The sequence below is a fragment of the Physeter macrocephalus genome, chromosome 4, assembly GCF_002837175.3.
Source record: "Physeter macrocephalus isolate SW-GA chromosome 4, ASM283717v5, whole genome shotgun sequence".
NCBI classification, from domain to species: domain Eukaryota; kingdom Metazoa; phylum Chordata; class Mammalia; order Artiodactyla; family Physeteridae; genus Physeter; species Physeter macrocephalus.
Window position 1 is genome coordinate 146,727,800 of NC_041217.1, and position 26,610 is coordinate 146,754,409.

The 26,610-nt window shown below is 45.1% G+C and overlaps 1 protein-coding gene across 3 annotated transcripts in view; it reads right to left on the minus strand.

Moving 5' to 3' along the window:
- Positions 1–4,373: 4,373 nt before the first annotated feature.
- EIF2B3 (eukaryotic translation initiation factor 2B subunit gamma) overlaps positions 4,374–26,610 on the minus strand; it is a 158,158-nt gene continuing 135,921 nt past the window's right edge. For all 3 annotated transcript variants that reach the window (XM_007110668.2, XM_028489433.2, XM_055084658.1), the window contains 2 exons: positions 12,534–12,637; positions 4,374–4,597 (listed from right to left, as the gene is read on the minus strand). In XM_007110668.2, coding sequence (XP_007110730.1) covers positions 4,545–4,597; positions 12,534–12,637 — 157 coding nt within the window. In that variant the 3' untranslated portion in view covers positions 4,374–4,544. The remainder of the gene's footprint in view (positions 4,598–12,533; positions 12,638–26,610) is intronic.

The window sequence follows — 26,610 nt, forward strand, 5'->3', positions numbered from 1 at the left end:
GGGACTCTTTCCACAGCTGGCCCACCATTGCTAACAACTGTGGTAAAGTCCGGCACTTCTACGGGTGCTTTCGGGGCAGGGCCTGACTGCTGAGAAAACTTCTTGCCTTGTAAAGTCCAGACACCAGGGTGGGAGAAACTGGTCTGCAGTTCCAACAACTCTAACCCAGGGCCTAGTGCCCTCTGACTGCTCTGAGCTCCAAAGTGACCTTTCTTCTCCCCAACAAAGTTAAGTTCCTAAGTACAGCTGAGCTCAGCCAGGGTGAGCTAAAGCCACAGACCCCAGGGAACAGGGAGGGAAGAAGCTCCTCTTTTCTCCCTGTAACAGCCTGCTTCAACTATGGAATAGCCTGGTTCACAGTCACTTCCACTGGATCTTGGTATGTGTCTTGGGCCCAAACCAGAGAAATTCTCCAAGGAATAACAAAAAGAGAAAAGCAATCATTCATTATCACCAAGGAGTAAATCTAACTACTGATTGAGACAAATATTCCTTAAGGTCTCTTATGGAGCCACCCCTTTGCTAAGCTCTGGGGTTGCAGAATACCTGATTTTTAGAAGTTCATAGCCTAAAAGGGAGCACAGAGACCACATGGGAAACCACTGTGAGCTGGAATACTCAGGGAGGTTTCCAGAAGTGAGAAGATCTGGATGGGAGAGGTGGGAGGGTGACAGAATCTAAAAGGAGAAGACATGGTCCAAGGTCTGGATCTTTCATTTACTGGCTATGAGATCTTGGGCAAGTCACATAATCTCTGACATTGCCCTAAGGATTAAATGAGATAATATATATAGCTGAGGAACAGTGCCAGGAAAAGTGAAGCAAAACCACACACACACACACACACACACACACACACACACACACACACACACACACACTGTTGTTGCAGGTAGGGTCCATGAGGGAGGAGCCAGGGCAGGCCCTCTTTCCCTGGTATTCCCCAAGCTACTCACTCACCATGCTTTGGGCTGGCTTCTGTTACCTGGGCCAGGCAAAGTCAATGACACTGAGATGTGGAGGAGGGAAGCAGATGCCCTAGCAGCCCCCCACTACCACCCATTATGTTTGGGGGCCAAGCCTGGGAATGTATGCCCCTTCCCTCTAGGCAAATTTATTCCAGTAGCACCTGTCAAGTCTCTAGTGCTAGAGGCTGCAACCAGAGATCAGAGAATGGCCTTTTACCTTGATGGTGAGGCAAGGAGAGAGGATAAGAATCAAGGCAGAATTTCCCCATTTATCCATGGCAGAAGAGCCCCTGATGCAAGCCTTCTGGGTGGTGGCAGATGGCTCAGGATGAAGACAGGTCATCCCGACCTCTAGTAGAATGTGTTCTCCTGCTCAGCCTCTTTATCTCCCTATCAGCTCCATCAGAGCTGAGCCTTCTAGACCTTCTGTCTGGGTGGTCCTTCCCACACCCCTCTCCCCCTTCCTCAGACACATTTAACTATTTAAAAAGCAGCATACCAAGACCTGGCTTATGTACCTTCTTAGGGGTAGGGATGCCTGTGGATTAAAAAAAATCTACTCTTTGCAATTCTCTGGAAATAGGAACAGCTTCTAAACTAGGCTGTGCAGACCCCTAAATCACTCTTGGGATCCAGCTAGAGTTTTCCCTGATACTTTCCACTGCAGATGGGAGTGGGCTAGCAAAAGTAATGTGGTGAAGAACTGGGAAGTTCAGCCTCTCGCCTTGGAAAAAGCTTGGAGGGCAATCTTGGCGGTCAATCCCCTTACAGGCTCAGGGAGCTATTGTTGGCAGGTAGGGGAGACGGGTTACTGAGGGAGGAGGGGTTCTTGCACCAGTAGCCATCAAATTGTGTCTGATCTGGCAAGCTCCCAAAACCCTGTTCCTCAACACCTCCCCAGAGACCTCCTTGATTTGGCATTAAAGGCCCCCTTCCCCCTCTCCTCCACTTCCCTCATGCAGCATCATTGAGAGAGAGAGGCAGGGCAGATTCTGTCAATTCTTTTGCCTGCCTGGCTCTTCTGGCTTCTGTCCCATGGAGAGGTAGCCGGCCAGGGGACATTCAGTTGCTCACTACATTTCAAACCTCTGTAGATGCTGCCAAAAGGAAACAAAAGCTGTCCCTGCCTTCTGGCAGACAAATAGAGCAAAGAGAAGAGAAATCAAAGCACCTTGGGCACTCAGCCCTTTCTGCAGTTGTTGGAGACAATAGCAGCAGTGTCCTGAGCTGGGGGCTGCTCCCAGCTGGGACTCAAACTCAGCAAGGTCTTCCCCTGGGGGACTTTTACCTTGTCTTCTTCTTCTTTCTTTCTTTTTTAAACTCTTATTTATTTATCTACTTATTTATTTTTGGCTGCATTGGGTCTTCGTTGCTGCACACTGGCTTTCTCTCGTTTCAGCGAGTGGGGCTACTCTTCATTGCGGTGCACGGGCTTCTCACTGTGGTGGCTTCTCTTTGTTGTGGAGCATGGGCTCTAGGTGCGCGGGCTTCAGCAATTGTGGCACGTGGGCTCAGTAGATGTGGCTCGTGGGCTTAATTGCTCCACGGCATGTGGGATCTTCCTGGACCAGGGCTCGAACCCATGTCCCCTGCACTGGCAGGTGGATTCTTAACCACTGTGCCACCAGGGAAGCCCACCCTGTGTTTTCTCCAGCTCCCTCCTTTCCTTGGAGCAGGAGCTGCTCATGGGCTTGTGCAAGGGAAGGCAGAGGAGAGGCTTTTCCTCTACTTTACTGTCAGGGGTTCCAAGAGCTCAGTGGGGAAGATCAGAAAGGGGTATGGGAAGGCTCTGGGACAGTTTAATCAATCCCTTCTCTTCCCCTACCCCACCCTACGTCCAAATCCACCCACCTCTATCCCCTTTCTGTGGTCAAGGAGCAGTCTTCTGGCCTCTTGGGCCACCTGGACCCCAAGCATCAGAAAGCTCTGAGAGGGGACAAAACCTGAGAAAGTCACTTAGAAGTCACCCAGTCCAACTTTTCCATTTTGCAGATGTAGAAACTTAGGGACAGAGAGAGACAGTGATTTGGCCAAAGCCAAACAACATTCCACAGGGCAGGTCTTCTTCCATTGAGGCCAGAACTGTCTCTAGCATCATCGGAGCCCCACAAATTTAATATCACCTCCAAAGGGGATCATCTTGGGCACTACCACAGCTCTTTATTCCCACCTCCCCTGCAGTCCTATCAATTTCAACCACTCTGCTGGGCCATTTCAGCTCCTGTCTGATTAGGACAGACTTTCAGGAACCTTGTCCTGACCAGTGGGAGGAATGTGGAGCTCTAGAGCAACCAAGAAGGCTGACGGAGGTGGAGATCCCCCAGGGTAGGAATGCTCATCTAGTCTCTGACAAGTTCAATAAAAGCAACTAAGATTCAGGCAAGATCACTCAAATGAACTTGAGAGACTTCAGATTTTTGAAGCAATGTAGAAACCAGTATTCAAATCATTCTTTATAATTACAGCCACCCACAGTGAGCACATCAAGAGAAACGTTTCCTTTGATGATTCTAGGAGGTGAAATCTCACCCCAGGAACCACTTTCATCTTCCACCAAACACCTGCAGGCTGTAAAAGCAATGTAGGGAGAGGCAAGAGCAGAGTGTGTGTGTTTGGGAGCGGGGGTGGTGAAGGCAAGGTGCACAGGGCTCCAGAAGAGCTGTGAGTACTGAAATCTCACTTCTCAATGATCTGAAGCAGGAGAGTCTGTGTAATTAGGGTATAAAGGAGTGCAGTTGGAGAAGACTCAGAAAGAATTTCAAATGATGATATAGGTTGCTGGCTCTTCCTTACCACGTTGGGCAGACCTCACTAAGAGGAGGTGAGAAGGGGTCTGGCTTCTCTCAAATCACGGCTTTCTTTTATTGTTCTTTCCTCCACTAAAACCTGTGGGGATAGGCTTGTTGGCTAGGCAGGGGCTGCCTCCTGATTGCTTTAGGGTCTCCAAGGTATAATAGTTGAGCTGGAGAAACTGACCCGAGACTGGAAGGATAGGAAGTAAATGGCTGGGGTTAGAGGGTGAGGCTGGCGGTGGTGTGGTGTCAGGGGCCAGGAATCTGTGTGGTAGGTACGGGAGCAGAGTAGTAAGTCCTGGACTGAGGTTCAGGGGCCAGGCTGCCCAGATTGACAGCTGTAGAGGGAACATCATATGCAGAGGTCGCAATGGCAGCAGCTAGGCCTATGGGTCTAGAAAGCCAGATTAGGGTCAGGGACTGAAGTACCCCCAAGTCCTTTCAGGTGGGAGATGCTTTTAGGACTAGGCTGGGCCAGCCAGTCAGAAAGTAGCCCTCCTAGGAACTTCACCACTGGACAGCTGCTGCCCCTGCCTGATAACCTCGGTGTACAAGAGCTAGGCCACTGTTCCACACGCCAGCTCCAGGTGGTCTCTACAACATGAACACACAATGTGTATCTCTGGAGCCCATTTGATGTGGAGCTTGGGACTACTCCCTAAGTCTCCAGCATGCCTTTGGGAGCCCTTCTTTTATTGGGAAATAAATACAGAGTCAAACAGGTGGGCCAGCCAACATCTGTAGTTCTGGGGGCCAAGAGGAAGGAGTCTGACTTGCTCAGAACTCAGATCTCCATGAGCTGGTCATTCCCCACGATCACCTCGTTCACTCGTTTGGCTATAAAAGAAAAAGAAAAGATTGTTTAAGAAATGGCAGCAAAATATGTCATTTCAAACCCAATTACTTCTAATTCTGTGTTCATAAGCATTCATTCCTCTCCTATGTGGCTCTGCTCTTTAGAAGCTCTTGGGAATACAACCTGTCAAAAGGACTTTGGAAGAGACAGCATCTTCCCACACAGGAGGAGGGGACTGACTCTCTATACACCTGGCTTTCAGGAGACTTCACATAGGAGGGGGACTGGAACTGAGTCATAAAGAATGATAGAGTTTTTTTAGGCAGTATATCAAGCGGAAGGCATTCCAGGCTGTTAGAACAACGTGAGCAAAGACATAAAGATGTAAGAAAGAGGAATGTGAAAAACTGTGGTGTGGCCAGAGGATAGGGAATGGGGGAAAATAGTGAGAAGAAAAGAGACTAAATAGTTAAATGGAGATATTCAAAGGAGAAAGGGAGATGCCTCATATGTCACATGTAAATAATACCACATACTTGACAGGGTTATTGTGAGGATTCAATGAGTTAAAGAATCATTGAGTGTTTGACAAATAGTGGTCATTATTATTTTTATAAAGTCCAAACTCATAAGGCCCTCTATGACCTGACCTTTGCCTACCTCTCCAGCTTTATCTTCCATCACTCTCCATTTGTACCTAGAAGCCACGTTATTTTACAGCTCTAGACCTTAGTACATGCTGTTCCCTCTGCCTTGAATGCCTTTCTTTCCCTCCCTACTCACCCTAAATGCCCTAATCAAGCACCTCCACTATGTGATGCCTTCCCTTCCGAACTGTCCATTTCCTGCTCTCTGAAAACACTCTACCTGATGTGTATCTCTATCTCTACGTCACTGTAAGAATCTTGAGGGCAGGGGAAGTGGATTTATGATCACACCCCAGTGTCTAGCACAGCTACTGGCACATGAAAGATTTCAGAGATTTGGGGTAATGACAGGGATAGGGTATGGTTATGTAAGTGGAGAGCTAAAGTTGCAAGGATTAAGTTGTCCAAGATGTTTGGAAAAAGAGAGGGAGGAAAGGGGAAGACTGTGAACCCTCAATATATTTAGGGGAGTGCCCTGGGAGCTTACCAATGATGGGGTGAAAGCTAAGAAGAGGGTTAGCTTTCAAGGAGTAAGAGCTATAGAAAGGAGGCAGTGAACCAATGGTCTGGAAGGGGTAGGGGAAACCAGGAGCATGCTGTCTGCTTGTTCCCTGGAGGTATGGAGCAGATGTAGGAGGCAGGAGAGCTTTCAGTGTTCTATTGGCTCAGACAGAAAAGACTGACCACCTGGCTGAAAATGGATTCCTTCTGGGTTAGCTTGGCTTCTAAAGGTCCAACACCTTTCTTGCCACACACGGGGGGCTTGAGAGTGACCCTGATAGGTGAGGCAGAAACTTTGACTTTCCTAAGGCTCTACTTCAGCCTCAGAAGGGTTTGGTGCAGCAAAATGAAGTTCGTTAACAATGGGACCAAGTTTGACAGTAAGAGATGTTTTGTTCTGTTCATACTGCCCATAGCCTGGAGCCTACTTCTGCTCTGTCAGTAGAAAGGGGGTTTCTGACTGAAGCTTTGGAGACTTTGAGATTTCAGACATGTCCTCTGTTCTATCCACCTTTCCAGTTTTGTTTCTTGCTATATCTCCCTTATACACTATATTCTAGATTTTCCAAATGATTTTCAATTCCCAACATATCAGATTGATTTTTGCCGTCAGCTGCCTGTTTACATGGTCCCCCTTTGCTTGAGAGGTTCTTCCCTTTTGTATATTTGGTAAATAGCCAACAATTTTAAGATTTAGCCTAAATTCTCTCCTTTGAGATGGTGTTCCTGATCCTTGTGCCAGGAACTGACCAATTTCTCTCTTGTGTCCTTAATTAACCCTGACAGTCTTCTACCATCATACCCGTGAAACTTTACTGTACTTATTTCTTTACTCATCTGTGTCTCTATAATAGACTGTGAGCAGCTGGACAGCAAGAGGCAAGTCTTACTCATCTTTACACCCCTAGCCTCCCAGAGCCTAGAAGACAGGTGGTAATTGTTTGTTGAAGGTGTGTGTGTTTTGGGGGTTTTGTGAGGGTAGAGAAGTGGGAAAAGGAGCATGTATGGAGGAGAAGGCCTCCAATCCCCTTGTCAAAGAGAACAGAACTGACACATCCGGTGCGTTACAGCAAAGGTCCTAGTGGGTCTAGAGCATCTTCGGGCCTATTTCTCTGTTCTCCAGTAGGAAGAGAAACCAAGGTCTAGGCCTTTCACAGAGTTTCTTGTTTCAGCATTTTATTTGACAGAGGCAATCTCATGTGAGAAGAAAAGGTGACAGTGCAGAACAGGAGAGCTCTGAGCCATAGAGATTTGAATTCTATTGGTAATTTGACTTTGAGCAAATTATTTTATGTCTTTGGGCTTTAGTTTCCTCACAAAGTTGTGGGGATTCAATAAGATAATTGATGTAAAGAGCCTTGATAAGTATTAAACGGAAGTTACAGGATGTGGCTGGGTCTGGCCTGTGTACTCCTGCCCTAGGAGGTGTTCTTTTTATACTTCACAGCCATCTGCTTCCTTCAGTGAGAGGAATGGGAGGGAGGCCCAGACACTGCTCAGGCTGCTAAATTCCCTAGGGCTGGGGCCGTCCTGGAGTGTGACTGTCAATCAGGCTCTACCTTGAGGTAAGACTGACCAGAAAAGAACAAAGGAAACGCTTCTCTGGCTAGCTTCCCAGGGCACCTCCAAAAGCTCCTCTTTGCCCTTTATCCCTCTGTAGCCATGAGTTAGCCGCATCATCTCATAACCAGACTCTGACATTTGCTCTTCCTTCACCCAGTCTCTTCCTAGTTTCCAGGGACACTGGAATGTTCTGAAGACAGTGCCAGTTTCATTAACACTTCTTGGTCCTCAGTGCTCCAGACCAGAGGGGTTAATGAGGGGTTAGGCTGAGGCAAACAACACCTGGGAGGAAGAGTGTATCTGGCATTTTGGGGGAAGATGTATTTTTATGGAGATTCAGTAAGGTGGAGGAAACCTGAAGGGGAAAAACAAGCAGTACTAGTTCTGCTTGGCCAGGGCTGGGAGCAGGCTCCAATAAACACACTGGAAAAGTTCTGGGCTGGAATCAGGTCGGGAGAGATCCTAAAGGGAAGAGTACAAGGGAGGAAAGTAAGTTGGGAAAAAAACCAGTGAGGTAGAAGGGAATGACAAGTCACATATGAAAAGCTGCACTGTTGGGAAGCTGGGGAGGACTCCTGCTAGCCAGGACTTGACCTATGTACCCATCAGGTCTACTTTCACAGCCAAAGCACTGATCATTGTGGGACCAGGGAAGAGATCCAAGTTCTCTCACTGATAGTAATAAAAGACTCAGATGAAATGTCCAATTAGTTTCCCAGGTTTTGACTTTGTTGGCTGTGGCTTTTCAGTTGGCTTGAGCAGGAGGTCAAACTTGGCTGCCAGGATTTTTGCCAGAGATAATCCATTAACTGAGCATGCTGGGTGGGGTGAGTAAAGGCAGAATCGTTAGAAAATGCCTTGTTCTCCTGGTAGTGCTAAAAAAGGGCAGAGGGGCCTACACTGGGTTACGATAGTCCCATTTTTGGTGTAGAAGACTGCTACGGATGTGGTGACTCTGTGGCATGCAAATGACTGGGATTTGGAGAGGGGACGGCATTGCTTCTGAGGATGAATGTTTTTTCCTGAAATCCCTCCATGGGAGGAAGACTGACTGGGGACTTTGCCATCTCCTGACTCTTTGCTAGTGAGGACCTGAGTTGATGTTTGTCTGGGTCATCCATAGTTAACAGGTCTTGATTGCTGCATTGATGGTTTGGAATTTGCATTCTCAATGTGGCTCAGCCTCAAAGAAAAGTGATAGTGGGGACTTCCCTGGTGGTCCAGTGGGTAAGACTCCACGCTCCCAATGCAGGGGGCCTGGGTTTGATCCCTGGACAGGGAACTAGATCCCGCATGCATGCCGCAACTAAGAAGCTCACATGTGGCAACTATAAACCTGCATGCTGCAACTAAAGATCCAGCACGCTGCAACGAAGATCCCGTGTGCAGCAATTAAGACCCGGCACAGCCAAAATAAATAAGTAAATAAATAATTAAAAAAAAAAAAAAAAAGTGATAGTGGGAACAGGTGACTGGCCAGGAGCACCTGTGGCAGGAAGGCACTGACTACTGTCCTGGACGCATTGGTCTCTCTAGCATAGAGGACAGAGCAAGAAATGTTGGGGTTCTACAGTTTAAAGTCCAGATGACTTCCCTGGCCATCTCTCCTTCAGGACCATTAAGGAGAGGGCATGTAGTTAGAGCCAGAAAGCCCAGGAGACGCTGCAGCCTGTGACATCCTAGGGGTTTGGCTGGCACATCCCTATGCTCCCTGATGGGAGATGTGCCTCAATACTGGCATTCAGGTGACATTCATGCATTCTGCACACAGAATGAAGAGGGGTCCTTGCAAAGTAAAAGAAAGGAGCACCATTACTTTGCTGGAAGTGGGGAGAAGAACAAGCAGAAACTGTGAGCTTCCAGGTTCCAGCAAATAAGAAAGGAGGGACACCCTAGGGCAGTGGCAAATGGAGTTCACTCATTCAAATATGCCAGTAAAAACAACAAAAGGAAGCAGCTCCTGGCTCCAGGAGGGGCTGAAAGAAGAAAAGCACTAGGGGATGTTTCTACTTTTTGCTGAGCAGGAGATAATTTACAAAGACAAAGAGGCAAGAAGGAGGTGGAAGAAACATGGTGTGGGGCCATAAACCCAAATAGGAGAGAACAAAGCAGGACAGAGAAATGCAATGAGGAGACAGGGGAGGGGATGGGATAAGAAAGCAGCCTCACAGACCAGCTGAGCGGCTGCTTTTGAAGCTCTGGGGATCCCTTCCAAGGCCTTCCATGGAATCAGAGAAAAGGCTGGTGTTCTGAATCCTATTTTTAAGAAACAACCAACAGGCCTCAGATGCTCAAAAAACAAGTTTCTCTGCAAGCCAAGGGTAGGCCTGGGTGAAGTGGTATGCTGAGCAGGAGAAAGAACTAACACCTGACGTTCCTGAGGAGAGTAAGAGCCATAATATGGAGGCCAAATATATTTTTCCTATTGGTCCGAGAAAGATGGACTAAAGGGAGAAAAAGGGTATCAATGACCAAATTCTGCTAGGCAAGCCAGGAATGGCTTCTTCTTCTGGTCTTTTTGGAGGCTGTCAGTAGTTCAGGCTGAAGACCCAGTTTTGTCATGTACTAGCTATGACCTTGGGTAAATTTCAACTTTTCTTTTTTTTTTTTTTTTTTTTTTTTTGCAGTACGCGGGCCTCTCACCGCTGCGGCCTCTCCCAGGCTCCGGACGCGCAGGCTCAGCGGCCATGGCCCACGGGCCCAGCCGCTCCGCGGCACATGGGATCCTCCCGGACCGGGGCACAAACCCGCGTCCCCTGCATCGGCAGGTGGACTCTCAACCACTGCGCCACCAGGGAAGCCCAATTTCAACTTTTCAAAGTCTCAGTTTCCACTTCACCAAATGGGTCAATAATGAATCCCTACCTTAGATGGCTTTTATGAGAATCCAATAAGACAATGCATGTGAGAACATTTTAAAGCTGTAAACAATAGCTGTAGGCCAGTGGCACTCTAGGAGGGCAGGGCCATCCATGCCTCCTGTGCTGGAGTTCAAGCTGGTGTCTCAGCCCTCTCACCTAAGCTCATAGTCTCAGCTGGCACGGGATCATAGCAGAAAGTACCAATAGCTGGGGCACTGCTGCTGACCAACACTCCTGTTCAAAGGTTCTCTGGTGAGACACTGGGTGGACTCTGTCTCCTAATAACTGAACTAAAAATGACAGCCTTCCCTGCAGCTAGGGCATGGGTATAGGATCTAGGCTTGACCTGTTAATGCAGCCACCACAAACATTGGGCCTGGGCCACCACACAAAAAAGTAGGAACCAGAGAGAATCCACCTGCTGGGCGGCTGGAGTAGCACTGCCAGCTGTGATAACCAGTGTTCAGCAAGGATGGCAGCAGTGTCCTCACCAGAATGATTTGGAGTGTAAATCTTGGCTGTAACCCATTTTCTAAGCTTGATTCTGCAACTATCTTAGAGCTGTGAGCTACCTACCTTTACAATGAATTCTTTATCAGCTTAAATCAGCCAGAGTTATTAGTTTATGATGCTTATAACAAAGAACCTTATTGGTAAACTAGTGACACCCAGGAAAGGCCTCTTAGAAATGACAATTCTCACACGTAGAAGAAGAAAGCACTTGAAATGTGAGAAGAAAGGCAATGAAGAGGAGAGTTGCATCTAGTCTCAAGTGAAGAAAAAGGGTGGTTTCAGGCCAAGGCCACATCTCCCCAGTTCATTTATCGGTGTTGCATGTGGTTCTTTCATCAGCATAAGTTTAGAAGAGAAGCCAGAAGAGATTTCATGATAATTGCAACTATCTCACAAATGCCTTTCTTGGAACCCGAACTCTCTGCCCTGAAATGCCCCCAAATTCCCTTTATGGATCCAAAATTCATTCATTTATCTCTCCCCTTCCCACTATCTACGATAAACCAGGACCTGTTCTGAGAGCTAGGGATACATATTGAAATAAGTCAATCCTTGGCCTGAGGATCTCAGTCTAGTAGGGAAGGTAGATTCATAAATAATAGCCATAACTTGTGTATGTACTTTAATAAAGGTATTGACAAAGGAGCAGAGGAGGAAGGAATGCTCATTTTGACTGTGGGGAATCATGGGAAGAGTCAGGAAGGTTCTATAGAGAAAGCACTTGGGCAGTCATCAAGAATTCCAGAGAGAGAGGGGGCATGTGCAAAGGCATGGAGAGGCACAAGAGCATGGTATGTATATGGAGCTCTAAGTCCCCTGGTATGCTCCAGAAGCTGTGTGTACTCCTCAAAACATTTAACTGTATTTAATTCTCACAACAGTCCTCCAAGATAGGTATTATTGTCTCAATTTTTCTAGTTTCAAAAATCTGAGGTCAAGAAATTAAAAACTTAACCTGGTGCACATCCAGTGAATTGCACAGCTGAGATCTGAACCCGGGTCTGTTTGAGTCTAAAGCTCACAAGGGAAGTATACAACTTTATAAAGGGAAGGAGAAGAAACTGAAGAAGGCCTCTACTTACTGGGAGAAGGAAAATGATGTGGCTTACACCAATTCAGAATTGGTGGGTTTAGTTCCTTCAGCAACTCCCCTATCCCATCCTATTTTAGGTTTAGGAACAATCTGAAAAGGAATGAGCCATCCTTACTGATCTTGAGCTTTGTCTACTTTTTGGTTAAAAATACCCAGCCAAATTATGGACCATCCAAATTTGACCAGCCCAGCAGGGAAATCCTGATGTCTGTACGTCTCTCAAGCACTATACAGTCTTTCTACAGCTACAGCGCAGAGCTAGCTAACAGTAAAGCTCACAGCATCATCGCTAAGCAGTTGAGGATGGCTCTCAGACAATGGCTTCTGAAGAAGCTGCTAACCTTCTTCCAGGCCAAGAATCTATGGGACTCTCTCTCTTAACTATCAGGTCAGATGAGGTACTCAAGGACTGCAGGAGGCCAGAGCTAGTTCCAGAGCCTTTGTTGGATCACTGGTCCTTCTCTCTTATTTACAGTGGCCTAACAGCCACTGTAAAGTATTGGTGCCAATCTGGGTCATCAGATCTTTCTGTTATGTTTTCAATTTTTTGGTAGTAGGGCTGCATAAATATATATGAGCTATCTAACAGATAAATTCTTAAAAATGGAACTGTAAAGTCAAAGTTGAAAAATTTTACAGTGATGTCAATCCCCTCCTAAGATAGCTTTATCAATTTATGTTCTCACCTGAAGTGTATGCATATGCTTTTTCCCCAATTCTCACCAGCACTGAGCATTATCTGTGCTACTGTGATATGTAAAAAATGGCACTTGTGATTGTAATTTGGTTTCTGGTTTACCTTTGGCTTCAATCCTCTGGCTGCTTCCAATTAGGCAGTTCTTGATGTCTGCTCCCTTCTCTATTACAGCATTGTTGCAGATGACGCTGCCCTGGATGTTGCTTCTGTAACACAGTAACCAAGTTAGGGAGTGTCCACGGCTCTCATCACTATCCTTGTCACTATGGGTTGAGGGTTCTGGCTCCTCCATATGCTAGGACTAGCTGGCCAGTCCAGTTAATGGCTACAAGCTTATCATTAGAAGACAGAATGGCTCAGCTGGGCCAGGAGAGGACTGGGCTTTAGAGAAGACCAGAGTTTGTATATGCTTATAATGATATTCCCCTAAAGCCTGAAAAGAACAAACAGTCTGCCTTCAGTTCTTTATGCACCCCAGACTGGGAGGTCTAAATTCCATCCAATCTCTCTTCCTTTGGTCTGGGGGTGGAAGCTGGCCCTGGTCCCTGGGCTGATCCATTGCTCCTGTCTCTCATCTGGGAATATACACCAAATTTCATTGGAGGCTCAGATCCCATGAATCTTCCCAGGAGCTCAGCTATGGAAACAGTGGGTGCCCCATAGCTCTCATCATAGACCCTGGTTAATCAAAACCATACTCGTTTAGAAAAAAAAGGATGCTTTTTAAACCAACTCCATGCTACATAAAAGATTACTCATAAAAGCCACAGTCTCAAGAGTAGCTCCACTGGCTCTTAGCATTTGAATGTGTTTAAAAAGCATCTTCTTGGCTTCTGAGGACTGGTGGGTGGGGGAAAAGTCCTTTTGAAAATCTTCACTAGCATTTATTGCATACCTACCTCAGGCCAGGTACTGTGCTAAATATTCTATATACATTACAGGAGTGACCTACAAATCTAGCCATTTCATCAGTAAAATCATCTGGGACATTCCTAAATCATTCTGGAAGTACCATTTTTACCTCTAATGTAGTAAAAATAACCAAATTTTACAGATGAGGTAACAGATTAAGAGAAGTTAAACCATTACCTAAAACCACATAACTGCCAAGTAGCAATTTCAAAACTAAGTCTGCCTGACTCCAGAATTCATACATTTAATCATAATGCCATACAAAGAAATTAAGGGGGGACTTCCTTGGTGGTGCAGTGGTTAAGACTCCACACTCCCAATGCAGGGGGCCTGGGTTCGATTTCTGGTCAGGGAACCAGATCCCACATTATGTCGCAACTAAGAGTTTGCATGCCACAACTAAGGAGCCAGCAAGGCGCAACTAAGGAGCCCTGGCACAACCAAATAAATAAATAAGGTTTAAAAGAAAAAAAAAGAAAGAAATTAAGGGGAGAAAAGGCTAGAGGAAGCCTGGGACTGCCTAGTTTTTTTTTTTTTTAATTTATTTAATTTATTTATTTTTGTCTGCGTTGGGTCTTCTTTGCTGCACGCAGGCTTTCTCTAGTTGTGGCAAGTGGGGGCTACTCTTGGTTATGGTGCACAGGCTTCTCATTGCTGTGGCTTCTCTCGTTGAGGAGCACAAGCTCTAGGCGCGTGGGCTTCAGTAGTTGTGGCACGTGGGCTCAGTAGTTGTGGCTCGGGCTTCCCTGGTGGCGCAGTGGTTGAGAATCCGCCTGCCGAGGCGGGGAACACGGGTTCGTGCCTCGGTCCGGGAAGATCCCACATGCTGCGGAGTGGCTGGGCCCGTGAGCCATGGCTGCTGAGCCTGCACGTCCGGAGCCTGTGCTCCGCAACGGGAGAGGCCATGGCAGTGAGAGGCCTGCGTACCACAAAAAAAAAAAAAAAAAAAAAAGTTGTGGCTCGCAGGCACTAGAGCACAGACTCAGTAGTTGTGGCGCACGGGCTTAGTTGCTCCGTGGCATGTGGGATCTTCCCGGACCAGGGCTCGAACCCGTGTCCCCTGCATTGGCAGGCGGATTCTTAACCACTGCGCCACCAGGGAAGCCCTGCCTAGCTGTTTTTTTGAGCCAAGATGGCTCTGTGGAAGGAGCTCTGTCCTAACAAGGGAATATTCAATACCCTAAAGAGTCAGAAGTGGGCAGCTGGAGGGGAGAAAGAGGTGAGTAGGAAGGATGTGAGTATCCATTTAAACAAAACAAAACACCGACTAAAAAAAAATCCTCAAGCAACCCAGGAGGCACGGGGGATGGAAAAGAGGCCATTCCAAGGACTAAAACTATCATGCACAGGCCATTAAAAAAAAAGATTCTTCCTTGGGACTCCCCCGCTGGTCCAGTGGTAAAGAATCCACCTTCCAAGGCAGGGGACGCGGGTTCAATCCCTGGTCAGGGAACTGAGATCCCACATGCAGCTGGGCAACTAAGCACGTGCACCACAACTACTGAGCCTGCGTGCCTCAACTAGAGAGCCATGTGCCGCAAACTACAGAGCCCATGCGCTCTGGAGCCCACGCACCACAACTAGAGAGAGAAAACCCACACGCCACAACTAGAGAGAAGCCCACACGCTGCAACGAAAGATCCCATGTACCGCAACTAAGACCTGATGCAGCCAAAAAATAAATAAATAAAATAAAATAAATATTAAACAGAAAAAGATTCTTCCCAAATGCCAAAACTTTAGTAAACTGCCAAAAAGGAATTTTGGCACTTTATGGCATTCCAGAGCCTTCTTTATCTCTATTCTTCTAGAAGGTTAAAGCTTGCTGGAAAGCAACAAAAGGCCAAAGCCACAGCACCTCTGTGGTGTGGGCTAGAGATGGGTAGAAACAGTTTTAGGTATTTTTGGCTGCACCATGCGGCATGTGGGATCCCAGTTCCCTGACCAGGGATCGAACCCATGCCCCCTGCAGTGGAAGTGTGAAGTCTCAACCACTGGACCACCAGGGAAGTCCTAGTATTAGTTTGTTTTTTGGCTCAGACTCAGGACACACTGAGTGGGTGGGCATTAAGGGACCTTCCAGCACTTTCCAATTTGCCCTCTGCCTGAGGAAAAGCAGTCCAGTCAGCGGTTAGGGTGACTCCTGCTCCTAGGGGAAAATTCACCCCAAGAGAAGAGTAAGGAAGCATAGAAAGCCTCAGACACAGAGGCTTCTGAGACATAGCAGGCTTACAACTGGCTACTAGTTTGTCACTGAAAAGTCTCATTTCTTTTTTCAAAGTGGGAGAAAGGGGATGCTTCCTACTCAGTAGTTTAAGAGTAGTAGCATGTTCTGGAGTTAGGCTAGGGGTAAACATAGTCAGCAAACAAGAAACCGCCAACAGGAACTCCAGCAGCCATAATTAGAGAGTACTAAATGGCTATTTTGGAATCTGGGACACAAGTGGGAACCATTTCTGGAAGGAAGAATCTGGAATGACTGAGGTCAGATTTTTACAGCAATGGATAACCTGGGTTCTCCTTATGTTTAACAGGTCTGATTAAGGTCTCAGGAACCTCCCATATTGCTTTATTGCTTGTCTCATCCAGTTTGTGTGTAACTCCCTCTGAGACAAATAAACCACCACTAGAGAGTCTGCAGATGTGATAGGGAAAAAGTGGGTTGATTGATGGGAAGCTGGGAGCTCTTCTGAAGCTCTTGTTCAGTGGATCTGTGAAAGGCTTTGAGATGACAAAATGCTTAGTGAGTGGGAAATCTTTTCTACCACTGTTTCTTCAATTGTTTCCCATGATCACTGTTGCAGTCACAAGTCACCTAGCAAGGCTGAGGTACTCTGGAAAAATTTTAAGCCAATTTAGCTTTCCTCTTGTCCAGAAAGAACTCCAACATTAAGGATTTTACAGGTAGTATGTGGGCTCCCAGGCTGGAGGGGAAGGACAGACACTACTATATCAAACAAGCCCCCGTCCAGGTCGCCAATCCACAGTAAAGACTTTGCTTTTTCTCCTCAGTGCTTAAAGCAGGAGGGGAGGTGACTTCCTATACAGCTCATGAAAAGACCTGGCCCCAGTGCCAGAACTACAGTTTCTGAATCCTACTTTTAACTCTCAGCTTGGTACTAAAGACTCTGCTGTGCCGATGCCTGGCTGTGTTCTCTAACAAGCTGCTCAGAGATGGCTAAGATTAATGGGCTTTTAAGCTGCAGGTCTTGAGAAATTACCCCGAGAACCCTAATGCTTCAGTGGAGAGGAGGCCATGAGAAAAACAGAGGCCTATTGTAAGATCACTGCCAAGATACCATAACATATGACAGGAGGAAGAAGCCCTCACCTGGGAAGCAGGAGTGCCTCCAAATTCTCATTCCTCCTCTGGCTTTAGTTAGGACTTTCTTCAGTTTATTCCAGGAGAGAAGAGAACTCACATAAATCTAATGTCTAATACAGCTCAGTCACTACACAAAGCACTTTATATTCATTATGTAACTTAATTCTTTTAGCAAACCTGCAGGAATGGTGGTATTTATTCTAATTTTTACAGAGAAAAGTGGGGCTCACAGAAGTTAAGCAATGTGCCCAAGCCTACACAGTGGTAAGTGACTCTCCACGGTGCCACGGGCTTCTGCCTCAGCTGCTGACTAGCAGTGTTTGGTAAAGAGCCATGAAACTTCTTAGCTAACTCTGAGGACAGGTAGGTTCTTCTCTGGGGATTAGCTGGCAGGCTTTCTAAACTTACTCATAACCTTGGGGGAGAAAAGAGTAAGGAACTGGAGATACATGTAGCTTTTTTAGGCATGTGACTAAAGGTCTCCTTTAGGCCAACCCACTGCTTCAGCCCAAAGATTATGGCTGAGTTGCCCGTATCTCTCTAGATGCCAGAGGCTCCTAATCTTGGCCCAAGAGGCCCAGGTCCAGGTGTTCCTCTAGATGAAGAACATGTATTATTTTTAATGAGATACTTCAGGCATACGGAAAAGTCCAGAGAATATACAGAACACCTGTGTACCCACCAAAAAACAATACAAAAATAAAGTATTTTTCTTTATTTCACATTTCCCTCCTTCTCCTCCCAGAGGTAACTACTATTTGGCTCTGGTATTTATTGTTCTTAAGCATTTTTACTACATATATTAGTAGACAATATATAGTATTCTTTTGCAAAGTTAAAAAATTTTATATAAATCCTATCATTCTCTATGTATCCTTCTGCAACTTGCTTTTTTCCCCTTCAGCATCATATTTGTGAGATTTATCCAGGTTAATTCATGTAATGAGATACAATACTTGAAGAAACATCTCACTTTCTTCCTGTCTCTGGTCACTCTTGCTCTTGGGTCCTCTAGATTAAAATGTACTGGCTCCAGTGAGCAGGGTGAACATTTCTTCCTCTTAGTTCTATGTGCCTGCCTTTACTATATAAAGGTTTAGTAGTGAAAAATGTCTTCCTCCTCAGAAATCTAATTATATTCCCGAAGCAGAGGCTAAGAAAAAGGGCTCAGGGGGCATAAAAGTAAAGATGTAACAATATTATTTTTAAAAATTTATTATTATTATTTTTGGCCATGCTGCGTGTGGCTTGCGGGATCTTAGTTACCCGACCAGGGATTGAACCCAGGCCCACGGCAGTGGAAGTGTGCAGTCCTAACCACTGGACAGCCAGGGAATTCCCAAGATGTAACAATCTTAAAAGAAATAAGCTGTAGTAGTCTAAGAAGATGGGCTTAGTGCAAATGGTTCCAAGTAGGGAATGAATCAAAAGTCCGAAGGAGCCCCTTAAGTCCAGGGGATCTTGCCAAAGTTTTATAATTTGGTTTTTTTAAAAGTGTGACTGAAGAAACATGGACAGAATTCTTTGAACAATTATGATCTTTTTTCAACTCTAACTGCCACAGACTTAATTTTATGTTTAAGGGAGTTCACTTTTATACTCAGCCTACCCATTTGTCAGTATTTTGTATCATTACTTACTTGGCTATATTATGTCTTCGAGTAGAGTTTTCCAGAGGGTTCATGGGTGACAAATCTCCTGAGCCTTGGAGTATTTCTGATGATTTTATATTTCAACCATATAGGATTCTTAGGTCACAACTGTTTTCCTTCCAAATTTTCTAAATGTTGTTTCACTGTCTTCTGGCCTTAAATGTTATCACAGAAAAGTATGAGGCCAGCCTGGTTTTCTCCCTTCTATGTGCCTTGATGTTTTTTTCTTTCAGTTCTATGTGCCTTGAGATTTTGCAAAAGTGGTGTTTGCCATTTCTCCTTTGGATCGTCCATGCCCCTATTCCTTATGTTGGTCAAATCTTGGTGCTCTCTTTGGATCTGACCTAAATTTCATTGTGTCTGGCAGATATTCTTTAGTCTGTGTATGGGTACATGGCAGTTACCTAGTTTTATTATAGATGAAGCTTCCTCTTCTGGTTTTGTTTGTTTTCATCTTGGTGAGTTTGAAGGAGTAAAGCACTTACTTCATGACTTTTTCTAGAAGTTGACAAGGATCTTTTGACAGATAGTCAGTTACAGTAGGAGGGCTTAAATTAGGGATCTCTATTTTTCATTCAGTAAATACTTACAAGGTATCTAGTATATAAAAAGTACAGTATTAGGGGGACTTCCCTGGTGGTCCAGTGGTAAAGAATCCACCTTCCAATGCAGGGGACGCGGGTTCGATCCCTGGTCGGGGAACTAAGATCCCACATGTCGTGGGGCAACTAGGCCCTCATGCCGCAACTACTGAGCTCATGCGCTTCAATGAGAGAGCCCACGTGCTGCAAACTACAGAGCCCACGTGCCCTGAAGCCCACACGCCACAACTAGAGAGAGAAAACCTGCGCTCCACAACTAGAGAGAGGCCTGCAAGCCGCCGCAGCTAGAAAGAGGCCCGTGCATCGAGGCAACGACAGATCCTGTGTGCTGCAACTAAGACCCGACGCAGCCAAAAAAAGAATACAGTATTGGGAGTTAAGGGATACAAAGAGTCTATATGAGGAGTATTCAGGTATTCAAGGAATTTACAGTCTAGTTGAGGAAAAAAGATGCAGTAAGTATCACATGAGCATAAGTAAAGTGATGGGCGCACAGGGAACAGAGAGGTGGGAGAGATAATTTCTGGCTAGGAAAATTCAAGAAAACTGCATGAAGCAGTTAGAATACATATTGGACCTTGGAAGATGGGTAGGATTTCTACAGGTAAAGATCTCTAAAGAGAGGCAATTCAGGCACAGTGAATGTCAGGGATAAAAGGGAGTGGAAAAGTTAATGGGCTCAGTGGGTAGGGCAGTGAGTTGAGTGTCGGTAAAGAGGACACTCAGGGTAACAATGAGAAACAGCAATACTGTATCTTGTTTGGCTTTGAGGGCTGCACTTGCTGCCTGCAGAAAGCACAGAAAATCCAGGTGAAATCCTGGTTCCCCAGCCTGCCTGCATGTGAAGGTGCTACCCTAGACTGCTGCTTGGGTCATTCACCTTGGAATAGGAGGAAATGCAGGAGATGTTAATCAGGACCAGAGGACCAAAGATGCAGAACACAGGATTGACACTGAAGCCTCGACAATGAAGTTTTCACTACACTTTGGATTGCTGAACATCATCTGTCATATAAATTGGAAGTGGCAGAAAATCAGAAAGACAGGCAGGAGGCTTCTCTGCATAGTCTTGCCTACACCTTCCCCAAGGCGGTCCTATTAGCATCCTTTAAGCCCTGAGGATCTTGGGTGGGTGTCCAAGCCACTATCCAGAAAGTCTTAGCAGCTCATCAATGCTGGCAGAGACAAGCAGACTAAGAATATGAGAAACTCCTTTCTAGACAAATTCATGCTCCTACTGTGCCATTTAGTCCAGATGTAATAGCATCAGGGTAATCAAGTCTCACATGACTGCAATTTAATCACCTTTCCTAAATTTACTATAAGTAATTAAACTAAATGACCTGGGGCTTCCCTGGTGGCGCAGTGGTTAAGAATCTGCCTGCCAATGCAGGAGACACGGGTTCAAGCCCTGGGCCGGGAAGATCCCACATGCCGCGAAGCAACTAAGCCCGCAAGCCACAACTACTGAGCCTGTGTGCCACAACTACTGAAGCCCACACGCCTAGAGTCTGTGCTCCCAAAAAGAGAAGCCACCACAATGAGAGGCCTGCGCACCACAATGAAGAGTAGCCCCCGCTCTCCTCAACCAGAGAAAAGCCCGCGCGTAGCAATGAAGACCCAACGCAGCCAAAAATAAAATTAAAAAACAAAACAAAACAAAACTAAATGACCCAAAAATAATGGGAAAAATTTCATATGGGATGCAGGATGTCTCATCTTATCACCAGAAGCTAACTTGCAGGGTTGGGTAGTCTCTAATGGCCTTCCTAGTCATTAGTCCCATGTGGGCTGCCTATACCTTCACCTAAACTTTTTTAGTTGGAAAAATAGCAGCAGCTACCATCTAAGCCTTTATTGTTTCCCCAGCTAGAAATCTTATTAGGCTATCCAAGATTATACCTCCCCCAAAACAGCAATTGACTCTGGGTATTATGCTAGGTCTTTCTATGAACTTCTCTCATATAAATAAGCTGGAGTTCCTTACAGAGCCTTAGTTTCCTTACCAAGTCTGTTCATGTCAATTCAGGACACTAACAGTGGGCTTTAGAGAGCTGCTCCTTTGTCTGCCCACCCACAGGAGGGGAGGGAGAGGTTACCAATTAGAGCAAGCAAGAAAGTTATGTCACTCTCTTCCTTGGAAGGTCTGAGGCAAGATGAGACAGAGTGGAAGTTACAAAGCCTCATGAGCTACTCTAGAACCAGGTGATCAAATGCATAAAGGCAAGTGTAGTTCTGGTTTTTAAGAGAATGGTGACATCTGTCAATCTTACGTAGGAATCTGGAATGGGATATGGAGTAGCACAGGAACAATAAGAAAAAAGTCTGGATTGCCACGATTTATTCATTGTAAAAATGCAGAAATTGAGCTGGATGATTTCTAAGGCCCCATCTCATTCTAACATTCCAGGACCCAGTGTTGGAGCTAGATCATGAGAAACATGAGAAACTCTGAAGTTGAAACTTTATTCTAAAACTGAATCAAGAAGAAATACATAACTCGAACAGACCAATCACTAGAAATGAAATAGAATCTGTAATAAAAAAAAGCTCCCTACAAACAAAAGTCCAGGACTAGATGGCTTCACTGGGGAATTCTACCAAATGTACAAAGCAGAACTTACACCGATCCTTCTCAACTTCTTCCAAAAGACTGAAACTTTATTCTAAAGGTAATGGGGATTCTTCAAAAGTTTCTGAATAGAACATGGATATGATCAGAGATATTCTTTAGGACGACAACACTGGCAACATGTCACCTCTGTGAGATGAGATAAAGTAATGAAGAAGAAGATGATAATGATAACAGCTAACATTCTTTGTGCCAAGCACTGTTCTCAGTGCTTTATGTCTATTAACTCACTTAGTATTCCCAATAAACCTATGAGGCAACCCAGTTTTTATCCTATTTTATAATGAGAAAATCAGGCTCAAAGAGGTAAAGCCAATCCCCTAAGTGACTAGTAAGTGACAGACCCAGGATTCAATCTGGCAGTCTGACCCCAAAGCTCATGCTCTAATCCATAGGACCAATGATGGAAGGGTGGATTTGGAAGAGAAAGAAAAATGGAGACAGGAAAATAAGTTAGAGAACACAGTGATTCAGGAAGAGGTCTCTGAGTCTGACCCCTTTTCCGAACCTCTACTCACAAACTGGCTACCAGCTACCTCCACACACCTGGATGTCCTACAGGTACTTCCAATCCCATGTGCCCCGCACAAGCCTTATCTCCCCACAAATTTGCTCCTCCCTCACCCTTCTTCATCTCAGTGAGTACACCATCATCTACCCTGTTTTCCCAACTAGAAACCTGGGCTTCACTGACCAACTGTCCTCTCCCTTGCCCCTTACATTCCTTCCTTGCTCGTTCCTTGTCAGTCTCCTTAGATTCCTTTTCTTATGTCTAAAATTACTGATGTTCTCCAAGGTTTTGTCTTGGTTTCTTTTCTTTCAATGCCACACACTGTTCCTGGGTGGTCTCAGCTGTATCCATGGATTCGGTTACCACCTCCATGCCCACTGCCCCCAATCTGTACTTCAAGCACAGGCTTCTTTCCCGAACTCCAGTCCTATACAGCAAGTGCTGCACGTCAGGCCGCCTGCCACGAGCTCAACTTGTCACAGATGGAACGTGTCATTTCTCTGCTTCCCACCCTGCAAATCTTGCTCCTTCTCCACTGATTTCTATCTTAGTGACTGGCACACCAGAAACCTTATTGCTCCAGCAAGAAATCTAAGAATTTTCCTTAATTTCTCTCTCTTTCACCTCACATATCCAGGCAGTCATCATGCTTTATAGTTTTTACCACCCTGTTACTTCTCCTCTCCATCTCCACTGCCATTGCGTTAGTTAAGGACCTCTTCCATTTTACCAGGATTATTTCAGTAGTCTTCCTGCCTCCGTATTTACCCTCTACAGATCATCCTTCTCACCACAGCCAAAATGATCTTCATAAAATGGGAATTTAATCATGCTATTCCTTTTCTTTAAACCCTTAAATTACCACTACCCATTAGAGGATAGTCCATGATTTGGCTTTTGTCCATCTATATGGCCTTGTCTCCTGTCATATCCGTTTCTTTCTGAATTCTATATTGTGGTCATTATGAATTGTTTACCATTCTTTCACATAACAAATATTTATTGAGTTCCCGTAGGCACTCAGGATATAACAGTGAAACGGAAAGAAGATAAGGTACTTACATTCTCGAACTAACATCTTCTTGTGATAGACACGTAAACAAGATAAGGCCAGACAGTGATGTTATAATGAAGATAATAAGATGTAACAGGGAGTGCTGGGACAGGTTACTTCTGAGAGGATATTCAGCAGAGCCTCTTTTTAAGTGGTGAAATCTGAGCTAACATCAAAATGAGGAGCTGTTTCTGAAATAAGATATGCTCTCTCACACTTTATATTCTTGATGTATCTAGAACATTCCTTTCTCCAGCCTGGGGGGCTCTACTCATTTTTCAAGATTCAGTTCAAGGGTCATTTCCTTAATTAAGTCTTCTCTGACCCTTTCCTCTTCTGTGACCATACAGATTTCTATCACAGCACTTGTAACTTCTTGTTGCATATAGCTTATGAGTTCCTTGAGGGAAGAGATTGAGCCTTATGTAGTTTTCTGTCTTCAGTTGCCTACTACATTCTTCAGCATAGAGTGAGTCCTTAAGTGTTTGATGAAAGGGTGAAATACTTGAGACAGGTTTCTATTATCAGTGCTGTGCTGGAGCCAGCTCATCCTGCTTGGGAGAGCTGACTGCTAGCGTCTCTTCCCAACTCAGTGTTCACTGATATCACTGGTCATAGGGGGAAACTTTGTATCATGGGAATTAGCAAATGCTACAAATCAGGCCACTTATTTTTTCCTTTGCAGAACTGGTTGTTAACAATTTATCAGCACACCACTGGTAGCAGTGTACCAGAAAAATTTCTGGCTTTTTTTTTTTTTTGCAATTAAAGTTATACATGCATGAAGTTTAAAGCTAATTGTTCTGATGGTTTTATTATGAAAAATAGTAGTCCCCTGTTCCCTCAACTCATTTCCTTCTTCCCAGAGACAACTCTTTGACTTCTTTTTGCTGAGTATTTCTGTATTTACTTCCATGTCTATAGATAATAACATGCTTATATTACATCTTAATTTTTCAGTTTTAAGCATTGTCAATAGACTTCCCACAATGGAAGATGAGGATTTAGCTTTCCTTTCTCCCTACCACTGCTCCCTTTTTCCCTTCCTACCCTTCATCCTTTCAATATAGCTATAGCATAATTTTGGTCAATGCTCAGTGTTTATTATGACTATGTTAATTCTATTTCATAGCTGAGCCACATAGCAAACTCTGATGCCTTCTCCTTTCTTGTACAACTTTTTTTTTTTTTTCTTTTTTTGCGGTATGTGGGCCTCTCACTGCTGTGGCCTCTCCCGCTGCGGAGCACAGGCTCCGGACGCGCAGGCTCAGCGGCCATGGCTCACGGGCCCAGCCGCTCCGCGGCATGTGGGATCCTCCCGGACCGGGGTACGAACCCGTGTCCCCTGCATTGGCAGGCGGACCCCCAACCACTGCGCCACCAGGGAAGCCCCCTTGTACAACTTTTTTAAAAACAGAGTTAATAACTGTTTTGTTTTTGTTAGTGTTCTATGTTATTACTAATTCAAACCTAACTTTAGCCAGTTGTCTAAATTTTTCAAGATGTTTATATATATCTGGCATTTTATCAGTTTCATCTTCCTAAATAAGTGTTTCCTGGATTCCACTCTGGACTAACTGCTCCCTTTATGCTTCATGCATAGCAGTCACCCTTGGATCTGCCTTTACCGTCACCCCATGGATTCTTTTTGCCTTATTCTGAGTTGGATCTCTTGTTTCTCATCTATCTCCTTTTGGTTTACTTTTCATTTTGGTGGGACACACCTTTTCATGTCTGAAAATGTCTATATTCTACTGTCACACTTCGTTAACACTTACCTTGAGTACGGAATTCTAGGTTGAAATTAATTTTCCTTCAGAATTTTGAAGGCATTGTTCTATTATCTTCTAGTTTTCATTGTTGCTACTGGTAAGTCCAAAGCCATTCCGGTTCCTGATTAGTTGTATATGACCTATTATTTTCTCTTTGTAAGTTGGTAGCATGCTTTGTCTCTGACATCTGAAGTTTCACAATTATGTGGGTTTATTTTTACCATTGGGCTGGACCCTTAGTAGGCCCTTTCATTCTGTAAATTCGTATCTTTCAGTTCTGGGACATTTTCTTTTTTTTTTTTTAAATTTTATTTATTTATTTTTGGCTGCATTGGGTCTTCATTGCCGCGCGTGGGCTTTCTCTAGTTGCGGCGAGCGGGGGCTACTCTTCGCTGCAGTGCGTGGGCTTCTCATTGTGGTGGCTTCTCTAGTTGTGGACCACGGGTTCTAGATGCGCGGGCTTCAGTAGTTGTGGCATGTGGGCTCAGTAGTTGTGGCTCACAGGTTCTAGAATGCAGGTTCAGCAGTTGTGGCGCACAGGCTTAGTTGCTCCGCAGAACGTGGGATCTTCCCGGACCAGGGCTCGAACCTGTGTCCCCTGCATTGGCAGGCAGATTCTTAACCACTGCACCACAGGGAAGCCCTAGGATATTTTCTTATATTATTTCTTAAACAATTTCCTTCTCTGATTTCTCAGCTCTCTTTTTATGAAACTCGTATTCAGATGTTAGACATCCTGGACTAGTCCTCTAATTTTCTATCATTTCTCTTCTATGTTCCATCTCTTTATCTTTTTGTTCTACTTTTTGTGAAATTTCAAATTTATCTTCCAATTCTTTTATTGAGGTTTTCCTTTTGTTATCATATTTTAAATTTCCTAGAGTTTGTTTTTTGTTCTTTGAAATGACAGGTTGTTTGAAAGCATCTTCCTCTCCCTGCAGAGTCTCTACCTCTTTTAAGTTGCTTTTTTCTATCTGTTTGATTTGGTCTCTATCTTTCATGATAGAGGCTTTCTTTAGATCTCTGGTAATCTTTGATTATCTCTTCATATTTAGGAAAGGATTCTAAAACAGCACATGAATGGAATTTGCCATCCATAATTTTCACTATAGGGTGATTTGACTGGGCCATTAGAAATCTCTCATGTAAATAAATTCAGGTTCTTCTTCTTGGGCTGGTCAAATTCACCAGAAAAGATTCTTTCAAACTCCTGACAGAAGGCTATAGGCCTCTTTGCCAGGGTTCTGGGAGTCATCAGGAAGTAGGCTTAGGAGAGGACAGGTCTTGGTGGACAATATCCCCAATGGCCTCCAACTTTCCTGGTTTTTTATTATGGTACTTTTCATTTCCACTCTGTCTACTGTCTTCCATCAGCCACTCTTCCTAAAAAGCAAAGGCTTAACCTTTAGTTCTATCCCTATGTACTGCCTCTCCCCAAAATGCTTCGCTTAATCCCTCAAGGGCAGCTGTGAGAGGCAGTTCAGCTTTTACTGGCCTCAGTCTTCCCCTATCCTTCTCTCCTATCAGTTCCCGGATAGAGAAATCAACAGACGTCAGAGCTAGAATCTATCTCAGGCTGATCTAGCCTAGCAGTGTTTTTTTTTTTTTTTTTGCGGTATGCGGGCCCTCTCACTGCCGCGGCCTTTCCCGCTGTGGAGCACAGGCTCCAGACGCGCAGGCTCAGCGGCCATGGCCCACGGGCCCAGCCGCTCCGTGGCA